The sequence below is a fragment of the Rattus rattus genome, chromosome 5 (assembly GCF_011064425.1).
Source record: "Rattus rattus isolate New Zealand chromosome 5, Rrattus_CSIRO_v1, whole genome shotgun sequence".
NCBI classification, from domain to species: Eukaryota; Metazoa; Chordata; class Mammalia; order Rodentia; family Muridae; genus Rattus; species Rattus rattus.
In genome coordinates, this window is record NC_046158.1 from 78669402 (window position 1) to 78680948 (window position 11547).

The window sequence follows — 11547 nt, forward strand, 5'->3', positions numbered from 1 at the left end:
ACTAACTCAATTGTTTATAGATAAGAATATATGTGTGTGTTTGTCTCTTTGTGTGTATGTTTGTGTGTATGTGTGTGTGTGTGTGTAAGTACATGCACTTATGCAATAAAAATTAATGGAAAAAGAGGTGATGAGTTACAAGTACTGGAAGAAGGGATACTTTGGAGATTTTACAGAGAAGAAGCATAAGAGATAAAATTTATTATTAGATTTCAATCTCACATGTAAGCAAAAAAAATAATGATGAAGCTACACCACCTCAATAACCTTCACAGGTAAATATGAATTTGCCCTATAAGCATTTATATACTGTTTAAACTGTATTGTAGGTTCCAGACCATGCTATAAGAGAAATAAAAGAGAAAATCCTATAATGAATATGACAAAAATCAAAACAATATGCATCTCATAGACTGGTGATTCGTTGTTGTTGTTGTTGCTGCTGCTCCTGCTGCTGCTTGCTGCTGCTGCTGCTGCTGCTGCTGCTGCTGCTATTGCTATCCAAAGAGGAGCACATTCTCTACAAATAAACCAAAATAAACCTGTACTGGCTCTCTGATCTAAAATATAAGAGGACCACAGGCCTCTAATGAGTCACTGACCTGACCAGTGCCATGGTCATTCCTACAGTTTACTGATTTGCATGTGTTCAGAGCCCAGCCCACTGCTCAGTTGACTTCTTTATAGTCAGGTCTCACCCTGTGCTGGAGTCAGCTTCACACATGTTACACAGAAACATGAACGTGCCCACTCAACTCCTTGGGTTGCTGCTTCTCTGGCTTACAGGTAAGGATGACTGAATAAACTGAAAATTTATACAGATCAGTGTGGTAAGCTCCATGCATGGTGTCCATAAATCTGTCTTATACCAAGATAAATTGCATGGGAATTCTTTTTCAATTTTCAATCTCAGGTGGTAAATGTGACATCCAGATGACACAGTCTCCTGCCTCCCTGTCTGCATCTCTGGAAGAAATTGTCACCATCACATGCCAGGCAAGCCAGGACATTGGTAATTGGTTAGTATGGTATCAGCAGAAACCAGGGAAATCTCCTCAGCTCCTGATCTATGATGCAACCAGCTTGGCAGATGGGGTCCCATCAAGGTTCAGCGGCAGTAGATCTGGCACACAGTTTTCTCTTAAGATCAGCAGACTACAGGTTGAAGATATTGGAATCTATTACTGTCTACAGCGTTATAGTACTCCTCCCACGGTGATTCAGGCCATGACATAAACCACCCAGGGAAGCAGAAGTGAGAGCCCACTCTACTGGAAATGCTTGTTCTGGTGTCTCTGGCTGCTGAGACTGTTTCGCTTAGGCTAAATTCAAAGGTCAATGTGATGCTTTTGCATGAGGATCAGAGTAACTTTCATATCCTAATTTTTCTTCCAAAAAAGAGCATTAAAACAGGGCATGCTTCTCATAGTTCCCAAGAAAAAAATAACTTTACACACACACACACACACACACACACACACACACACACACACACACACACACACACACAGACACACACACACACAGACACACAGACACACAGACACACACACAAACACACACATAGGTAGAGATGTGGCAGAGAGGGGAGAGGGAGAGAGAGAGAAAGAGTCCTTGGTACCACCATCTAAGAATTTGATAGGTATTTGACTTTGGGATAGGAGGGAAGAAGTCTCAATATGAATACAGCTGAGGAATGTGTTCTTTGTATCTTGATGAGTCTCCTTAAGATTCTGAAAACAGTAACCTTTGGGCCTTTGTTTGTTCTTTGTTTGTTCCTTAACTACTCTGTTTATGCCATGTTGACTACTTTGTTTATGTCTCAGGACTGAACATATTCTGTGTATGTACCTAGAATAATATAGAAGCAGACTGGAAAATATCAAACCGTCTTCAAGTTCAGCTTCAGAACTTTCAGAAGTCGTGTTATAGAGTTGTCTTTTGTCTTTTCTTTTCTTTTCTTTTTAAGATTTATTTATTTATTTAATGTATACGAATACACTGTAGCTGTCTTCAGACACACCAGACCTCAATACAGATGGTTGTGAGCCACCATTTGGTTGCTGGGAATTGAACTCAGGACCTCTGGAAGAGCAGTCGGAGCTCTTAACCGCTGAGCCATCTCTCCAGCTCTTTTCTTTTTTTTTTTTTTAATCCTCACTCCTTCCCCAAAGACCCTCTTGGCTGATTGAGCTGTGTTGCATATAATTACATATATAATGTATAAGTATAACATATTATAATTATATTATAATTACTAATATAATTATATTATATATGTATAATATATTATTATAACTAATACTAACATAATTATATTATATAATTATAATATATTATATATATATGCTTATGTGTTTCTGTGTACATCACAGATGATGTTTAAATAGATACTTCAGTTGCAGAACTCTCTCTTCTTAGAGAATCAAGAGAAGCATTATCATACATGGTCAATTTATGTGGAAGATGTTATAGATTTAATTAGACATTAGTTGCCTGGAACCTTCTAATAAAACTTCCCACTAAATTTAAAATCTGGTTACAAATGGAAGATGCTGTCAACAGTAGACAGCACTAGTAAGAACAGCTAAAGGAGCACAGCTTTACTATCCTTACCTGAGGATTTGAGTCACTCTCTGGAGGACACTACACTGTAGCTTTGTTGACAGTTATAAGTTTCAACATTTTCAGGCACCAGGATACTGATGTTGAAGATGAAATTTGTCCCTGTGTCCCAGTTACTGAGTCCTGATAGGACCCTACGTTGTCAATGCAATGCATCATATATCATAACTTAGAAACATTTCCTGGTTTCATCCAGAGACAATGTAAGTAAATATTACTATCAGGCAACATGTGACGTGGACCCTTACTTTTAGATGTCGATGGAGAGGGTGAAGATGGAGTTCTCAGAACGCCACATCTAGTTCCTAAACCTGAAAAGCTAAAAGAAAATGCATACAAAGTAAATTATATTCTTATAAAATTTTTCTCAAAGACCTAGCAGCAATGATCCCTATAATTAATTAATCCTTTTCACCTAGAACTACACACAGATCTAGAAATTGAGTGGAAACTTCTATGCCCATGCTTTGTCTTGGTTATAACTGATGCATGCACAAATTTGGACCATATTAGTCAAGAAGTATTCATGCAGTAGGCTGGGATCTCAGTACACATAAACCAGAAGTGATTGGGGTAAGCAGGGCTAAACAACCATTAATATATTTTGCACTCTTTTTTTCTTTGAGGCAAATTTGTATTACTTGTTTCAGGCACTCTTGTTACAAGTTACTAAAATACTTATATTAAATGAAGGAGGTATAATCTCTTAATTCTAAGAAGAAGAACTGTAAAATCAGGTTCAAACAATCAAGAACAGAATGTGGTGTAACTGGGGTCCACAGACGTTTTAAGAGAGATTTTACCCATTAATTGTTTAAGGCTTTGTAACACTCTCTTCTTTGTGGCCATAATACCCCAACATTCTTCTTCATTCTCACTGTATTTATTTCAAATCTGTATTATGGCTCTTATTCAGAATTCTTGTGATTGTTCCCAGGCTCAACTAGTTAATTAGCATCCATCAGAAAATGGCAAAAACAATGACATACAATTAGGAAGTAAATCAATAAATCAAGTTTTCTCTCTATACACACTATACTCCCTTTCCTTCTTTCTCTCCTCTTTCCTTCTTTCTGTCACTTTAGTCTTTCTTATCTACCAAATATTAAAATCCCTTCATTTTCTGACAGCATATGTGTTATTTTCAGAAGGTTCTCATGGGTGCCTTCTTATGAATTTCCATGAAAATCTGTCCCGTCCCTGTCCTCGTGCAACATAATACACATCAAGAGATATTGAACAATATAGGCTCTAGTACTATCTATACAGTATGTTCATGTTCATGTCCTGTTAAAACATCAGAGTTCATTTAAAAAGACTTTTTTCAGTATTCTTAGACCTACATGCTTGCAAATAGCATGTTTTGTCAACAGCATGCAATGCAAATTTGTAAAAGATATAAAAATGAACCTCCCATTATTTGGTAGTTTTTAAAATGCATCTTGTTTTTTTCATGTTCCTGAATCATGTAACCTTAGGGAGGAAAGAGTGGTCTCCTAACTCATGAAGAATTAAAATATGCCTCTGTTTTAATATATTTCACTAATTTAAGTGTGTCTAGTGAAGGATAATTAATGTAAATATAGTGTCCAGAGCATGAAAATGAATACAACAGGTCTTATATAGTTAAGTTCACAGTATTTTAAAAAATATTTTGAAGTTTTCACATGAGAACCACTTCCTTGTCATATCAGAGCTCAAAGTTGATAGACAGTCCTAAATTATGAATATTAAAATCACTTCATCTTAAGAATAAAACCCAATTGACAGAACATGGTAATCTGATACAGATACCTTGTGAAAATATAGATTTTCATTAGTAGATGTGCATTATAGCCTGAAATTTCATATTTCTATCAAGTTACCTCTGAAGTAGGTTAGTGGCATACTGACTAATTTGAGAATATGATTTTCAGGTATTAATGAATAATATTAGAGTTATATCTGTATTTGGATATCTTTAGTTATTCTGTTTATTTGCAATCCAAAAATATTTCATGGAGATTTTGTTTATTATATGAGTTAATTAAGGCTGTTTTATTTTTTTGATTTTGACTATTATGCTACACTTACTGATAATATTTCAAAGAACACATACACATATTATAAGTCCACACAGTGTCTGTGGTTCTCTGAAAGACAGTAATAGTAACTACACTATACTTTTCTGTTGTGAATATATGAGAGTCCTAAACTTCGGAACGTTTATGAGCACAGCATGGACAGATCACACAGATATTCTGGGCAGAGAGCTCTGTATTCCAAGGGAGAAATTGAGAATACTATTTCCTACCAACTTTAATGTCCAAAGAGCACCCAAACAAGTTAATGGCTATTACTCATGTTCTAATTCCTTATATCAAAACAATTACTTCATTTAGGTGGCTTTTCTTTTTCTATATGCATTCCAACTGATGCTGATACCAATAAAATCAGGTATATAGAATTCTGTTCTTATCAATGCCTCTGAAATTGTACTGATATGGTGAAGATTTGGGTGTATAGCCACCTGCTTATGCCTGCAAATCACATCTCCCTGCCTGCTGCAACATTTACTACCACGTACAAAATGGATTAATTCACTTAAAACAAACGTTCAAAGATTAAATATTTTCTTTTATGAATTACCTTGGTCATACATATATACATTGCTGTCACAGAAATGGAAAAGCAGTTGAGATATTTGCCTTCCTAATAAGGATAGAAATGAACAAACAGGTAATGGAGGAAAACCTCATCCCTTCCATGCATATGAGAGTTGACCCCACAGCTGAGAATCATGTGATCAGGAAGCCTTTCTTTCAGTAAAAATGGACTTTAGATTCAAAGAATCATCTGTTCTCAGTGTGGCTGACTGCCAGAGCAGCAGCAACTCCATTATCTGAGTGGGAGCACTCATGTCTGTGTGTAACTTGTGTGAGGATGATTCCTCTTAGGTCATGATATAAAATTTGGACATATAAAAGCTCACCTGAACTCTGTACAAAATCATCACAGTAACCTTTATGTCTCAGCAACAGGGAACAGTTACAGCAGCTGGAGACCACAGAAGGAGAACTGTGGAAGCTCGTGCTCTCTCTTCTTCCCTGGGTGGTTTATGCCATGGCTTGAATCACTGTGGGAGGATCACTGTATCCCTGTTGGCAGTAACACATTGCAGCATCTTCAGTATGTGGGCTGCTGATTTTGAGAGAAAACTGTGTGCCAGATCCACTGCCACTGAACCTTGATGGGACATCATCTTCCAAAACATCAGCACCATAGATCAGGAGCTTAGGAGTTTTCCCTGCTTTCTACTGATACCCTGATAAATACCTGCTGATATCCTGACTTGTCTTTCATGTAATTGTGACAGTTTCTCCCAGAGATGCAGGTAGAGAGGCAGGAGACTGTGTCATCTTGGTATCATATCTTGCACCTGATATTGGAAATTGAAAACAAATTCACACAAAATTTATTATGTCATATATAAGACAACGTTTATGGAGACCATGGAGCACTATCAACAGCCATATGTATAACATTGCATTTTATTCAGTCTTCTTTCCCTGTAAGCCAGAGCAGCAGTGACCCCAGGATCTGACTAGAAGCACTCATGCCTGTGTGTGACATGTGTGAGGCTGACTCTAGCACAGGGTATGACCTGGGGATAAAGAAATCCTCACATCAGTGGACTGTGCTCTGGGTATAAGCCAATCATCAAAGGCTAGGAACAGCTGCAGCCAGGTCAGCGATCCATTAAGAGGCCATGATCTCTGCTGGTTGAGATCAGAGAGACAGTATGGGTGCATCTGTTGACTATGCTCATCAGAAAAGAACAGCTCCAGTCTGTGGGTTGCACTTATTTTGATTTCTGCCTGGTACAGTATAGAATTTCCTTATTATGTTTCCTTTCGTGGCCTAGGCTCTCAGATATAAACTCATTCTGGGAAATAAATAAATAATTATATAGTCTTTTCACAGGTATTTGCAGATGTTATTGAGAAGATGCAGCTACTACTTTTTCTAATTTTTATTTGTGAGATTGCATTTTAATTATGATAATTTGCCCTCTATTCCCTCCAAATCTTCAGAAATATTACTACTTACTCCCTTTTAAATTCGTGGCCTCTTTTTTCATTACTTTTTTTATTGAATGCAAATATCCATTTTTGACTACATGAATATTCCAAGATATCAAAAGTTAATAATTCCATATACACGTACTCACATGTACATTTTCAGGTTAATTATTTGGACAATGTGGAACTAGAGTGATTTCAAGCCATCATGTGAATATTGATAATGAATCTAGGTCCTCTTCAAGAACAGTAAATCCTCTTAGTTGCTGAGACATCTTAAAACCATTCTCTGAAATTTACAACTTTATGTAGGTTATGGACTTTTTAAAAGCACATTCATGTTTATAATTTCTGCACTTCTCATTGTGTCCTTAAAACTCACCTTCTGTGATGTGTTTTATGGAAGCATGGTACAAAACATTCACATAGAGAGCAATCATATGAAGTGTATTTATTTTCTACAGATGCTTAAACTTGAATTTATTGTCACAGGTCCCATGATCAGAAATGCTTCAGGAGGAAGACGATGAGTATGTGTGCTAAATCTGACTAACAACTGAGAGAGTCAACAGAGAATCCTTTCTTATTTCGTTTTTTAATTAATGTTTTAGAGATTCTCACTATATTATAGTTTAACTTTCTAAAGTCTTTTCAAAGAATTTTACATTTAATTTTATGCCAAATCTTCCCATTTACATCTCATCCTACCAATTGACCTCCTTTCATTGTCTGATTGCTCTGGCTAGGATTTTGAGTACTATATTGAATAAGTAGGGAGAGAGTGAGCAGCCTTGTCTAGTCCCTGATTTTAGTAGGATTGCTTCAAGTTTTTCTCCATTTAGTTTGAACTTAGGTACTTGGTTAGTGTATATTGCTTTTATATGTATAGTTATGGACCTTGAATTCCTGATCTTCCCAAGACTTTTATTATGAAGGTGTGTTGAATTTTGTCAAATGCTTTCTCAGCATCTAATGAAATGATCATGTGGTTTTGTTCTTTCAGTTTGTTTATATAATGGATCACGTTGATGGTTTTCCGTATATTAAACCATCCCTGCATGCCTGGGATGAAGCCTACTTGATCATGGTGGATGATTGTTTTGATGTGCTCTTGGATTCGGTTTGCCAGAATTTTGTTGAGTATTTTTGCGTCGATGTTCATAAGGGAAATTGGTCTGAAGTTCTCTTTCTTTGTTGGATCTTTGTGTAGTTTATGTATAAGTGTAACTCTAGCTTCATAGAAGAAATTAGGTAGCTCTCTGTCTGTTTATATCTTGTAGAATAGTTTGGACAGTATCGTTATGAGGTCTTCTATGAAGGTCTGATAGAATTCAATGCAAAACCCATCCGTTCCTGGGCTCTTTTGTTTGTTGTTGTTATTATTGTTTTTGTGACATTTTTGATAACTGCTTGTATTTCTTTAGGAGTTATAGGACGGTTTAGATGTTTCATCTATCCTGATTTAACTTTGATACCTGGTATTTGTTGAGGGAATTGTCCACTTCCTCATGATTATTAAGTTATGTTGAATATAAGCTTTTGTAGTAGGTCTGATGATATTTTTTTTTGGAATTTTCCCAGATTCTGTTGTTATGTCTCCCTTGTCACTTCTGATTTTCTTAATTTGGTTACACTTTCTGTGCCCTCTGGTTAATCTGCTTAATGGTTTATCATTCTTCTTAATTTTCTTAAAGAACCAGCTCCTGGTTTTGTTGATTCTTTGTATAGTTATCTTTGTTTCTACTTGGTTTAGTTCATTTTTGACTTTGATTATTTCCTGCCTTCTACTCCCCTTGCATATATTTGCTTTTCTTGTTTCAGAGCATTCATGTGTGCTATCAAGATGCTAATGCATGCTCTCTCCCTGGTGTTTTTTGGAGGCACACAGAGGTATGAGTTTTCCTCTTAGATCTCCTTTCATTTTTTTCCCATAAGTTTGGGTTTATTGTTCTTTCACTTCCATTAAATTCTAAAAAGTCTTTAATTTCTTTTTTTATTTCTTCCTTAACCAAGTTATTATTGAGTAGAGTTTTGTTGAACTTCAATGTACATGTGGGCTTTCTGTTGTCATTGTTGTTATTGAGGACCAGCCTTAGTCTGTGGTGATCTGATAGGATGCACAAAATTATTTCAACCTTCTTATATCTGTTTGGGCCTGTTTTGTGACCAATTATATGGTCAATTTTGGGGTAAGTAGCATGAGGTCCTAAGAAGAAGAAGGTATATCCTTTTGTTTTTGAATGAAATGTTCTATAAATCTTTGTTAAATCCATTTGTTTCATAACTTTTATCAGTTTTCCTATGTCTCTGTTTAATTTCTGTTTCCATGATCTGTCCATTGATGGGAGTGGGGTGATGAAATCTTCTACTATTATCTTGCGAGGTCAATGTGTGCTTTGAGCTTTAGTAAGGTTTCTTTTATGGATGTAGTTGCCCTTGCATTTGCAGAATAGATAAATAGGATTGAGAGTTCATCTTTGTGGATTTTTTCTGTGATAAATATGAAGTTGATGAAGTTTGGTTGCAAGTCAATTTTATTCGATATTAGAATGGCTACACCAGGTTATTTCTTTGGACCATTTCCTTGGAAATTTATTTTTCAGACTTTGACTATAAGGCAGTGTCTGTCTTTGTCCTGAGGTGTGTTTCTTGTATGCAACAAAATGCTGAGTCCTCTTTATGTATACAGTCTGTTAGTCTATATATTTTTATTGGGGAATTGAGTCCATCGATTTTAAGAGGTATTAAGGAATTGTGATTATTGCTGCCTGTTATTTTCATTGTTAGAGGTGGAATTATGTTTTTGTGTGTCTCTTATTTTGGTTTTGTTGCAAGAGTTTATTCTCTTGCTTTTGCTTGGGTGTAGTTTCCCTCCTTGTGTTGGACTTTTCCATCTATTATCTTTTGTAGGGCTGGATTTGTAGAAAGATATTGTATAAATTTGATTTTGAGATTGAATATATTGATTTCTCCATCTATATTAATTGAGAGTTTTGCTGGTATAATAGCTTGGACTGGCATCTGTGTTCTCTTATTCTCTGTATGACATCTGTGCAGGATCTTCTAACATTCATAGTCTCTGGTGAAAGGTCTGCTCTAGTTCTTATAGGTCTGCTTTTCTATGTTGCTAGACCTTTTCCCCTTACTGCTTTTTTCTGTTTTGTGCATTTGGTGTTTTGACTCTTATGTGACTCTCTGATCCAATCTATTTGGAATTCTACAGGTTTCTTGTATGTTTATGGGCATCTCTTTCTTTCGGTTAGTGTAGTTTTCTTCAATAATTTTGTTGAAGATGGGTACCGGGCCTTTAATTAGGAGTCTTCATTCTCTTCTATACATATTATTCTTAGGTTTGATCTTCTCATTGTGTCCTGGATTTCCTGGATGCTTTCGGCTAGGACCATTTTGCATTTTACATTATCTTTTATGGTTATGTCATTGTTTTCTACCTCTGATATTCTCTCTTCTACATCTCTTGTACTCTCTTGGTGATGCTTGTATCTATGACTCCTGATCTCTTCCCTAGGTTTTCTGTTTCCACATTTGTTTCCCTTTGTTCTTTCTTTATTGTTTATATATTCATTTTTAAATTTTGTATGGATTTCTTCAATTCCTTCACCTTTTAGGTTGTGTTTTCCTGTAATTCTTTACACGATTTTGTGTTTGTTCTTGTAGGGTTTCTAGTGGTTTAATTGAGTTGTCCCATATTTTTCTAAGGATATTATTTATGTCTTTCTTAAAGTCCTCCATCATCATTATGAAATGTGATTTTAAATCCAAATCTTGCTTTTCTGGTGATGTTTGGATACCCAATATTTGCTTTGGTAGGAGAACTGGGCTCTGATGATGCCAAGTAGTCTTGGTTTCTGTTCCTTAGTTCCCTGTGTCAGTCTCTGGACACACTAAATCAGTCCCTTTATACTATGGTGGAGTCTCATCTTCCAGCACATTCCATTGTCTTAAATCTAATAATACTACATTCCATCTATAATCTAATTTTTGGACTGCTGGTTAAAATTTCCTTGCATCCATAATGTATTATCTATAGAAATATGTGAAATAGTGAGATTTCTCAAAAGATAGTCACACTGGTGCTCACTTTGGCAGCACATAATCTAAAATTGGGACAATACAGAGAATTATCATGGCTCCTACTCAAGGTTGACACACAGATTCATGAAGCATTCCATATTTTTAGACAACTTCCCTAATCTAAAAAAGAGATGCCCATAAACATACAAGAAAACCACAGAACACCAAACAGATGGCACCAGAAATTAAATTCTCCCTGTTACAAAATAATAAAACACCAAATGCACAGAACAAAGAAAAAGTATTGAAATCAGTAAGGGAGAAAGTTCAAGTAACATATAAGGGCAGACCTATGAGAATTAGACCAGACTTCTCAGCAGAGTCTCTAAAAGCAAGAAGATTTTGGACAGATGTCAAACAGACCTGAAGACAATAAAATTGTGAGCCCAGGCTACTATACCCAGCAAAACTCTCAAATACCATAGAGGGAGAAACCAAGATATTCCATGACCAAACCAAACTTACACAATATCTTTCTACCAATCCAGTCCTACAGAGGATAATAGAAAGAAAACTCTATAACAAGGTGCAAAACTACAGTCAATAAATACAAGAAAATAATCTCACAACAAACCCAAAATTAGAGAAACACACAATCATAATTCCACCTCTAACAACAATCATTGGTCCTCAATATCTATCAACATCAATAGACTCAATTCACAAACAAAAAGATATAGACTAACAGGCTGGATACATAAGAAGACCCAGCTTTTTGCTGGATACTGAAAACATATCTCAGTGGTAGACACAGATACTGCCACAATGT

At 35.9% G+C, this 11547-nt stretch overlaps 1 non-coding gene and 1 gene segment (V, D, J or C); both read left to right on the forward strand.

Annotated features, from left to right (window-relative positions):
* The first annotated feature begins 737 nt into the window (after positions 1-737).
* On the forward strand, positions 738-1236 carry LOC116900912. The segment is given in 2 exon segments: positions 738-786; positions 914-1236. Coding segments are annotated over 2 exon segments (372 nt in total).
* A 9541-nt stretch (positions 1237-10777) lies between these two features.
* Positions 10778-10882, forward strand: LOC116902483. The gene has a single exon (XR_004388099.1). It is a non-coding gene; the product is annotated as a U6 spliceosomal RNA (small nuclear RNA).
* The last annotated feature ends 665 nt before the right edge of the window (positions 10883-11547 follow it).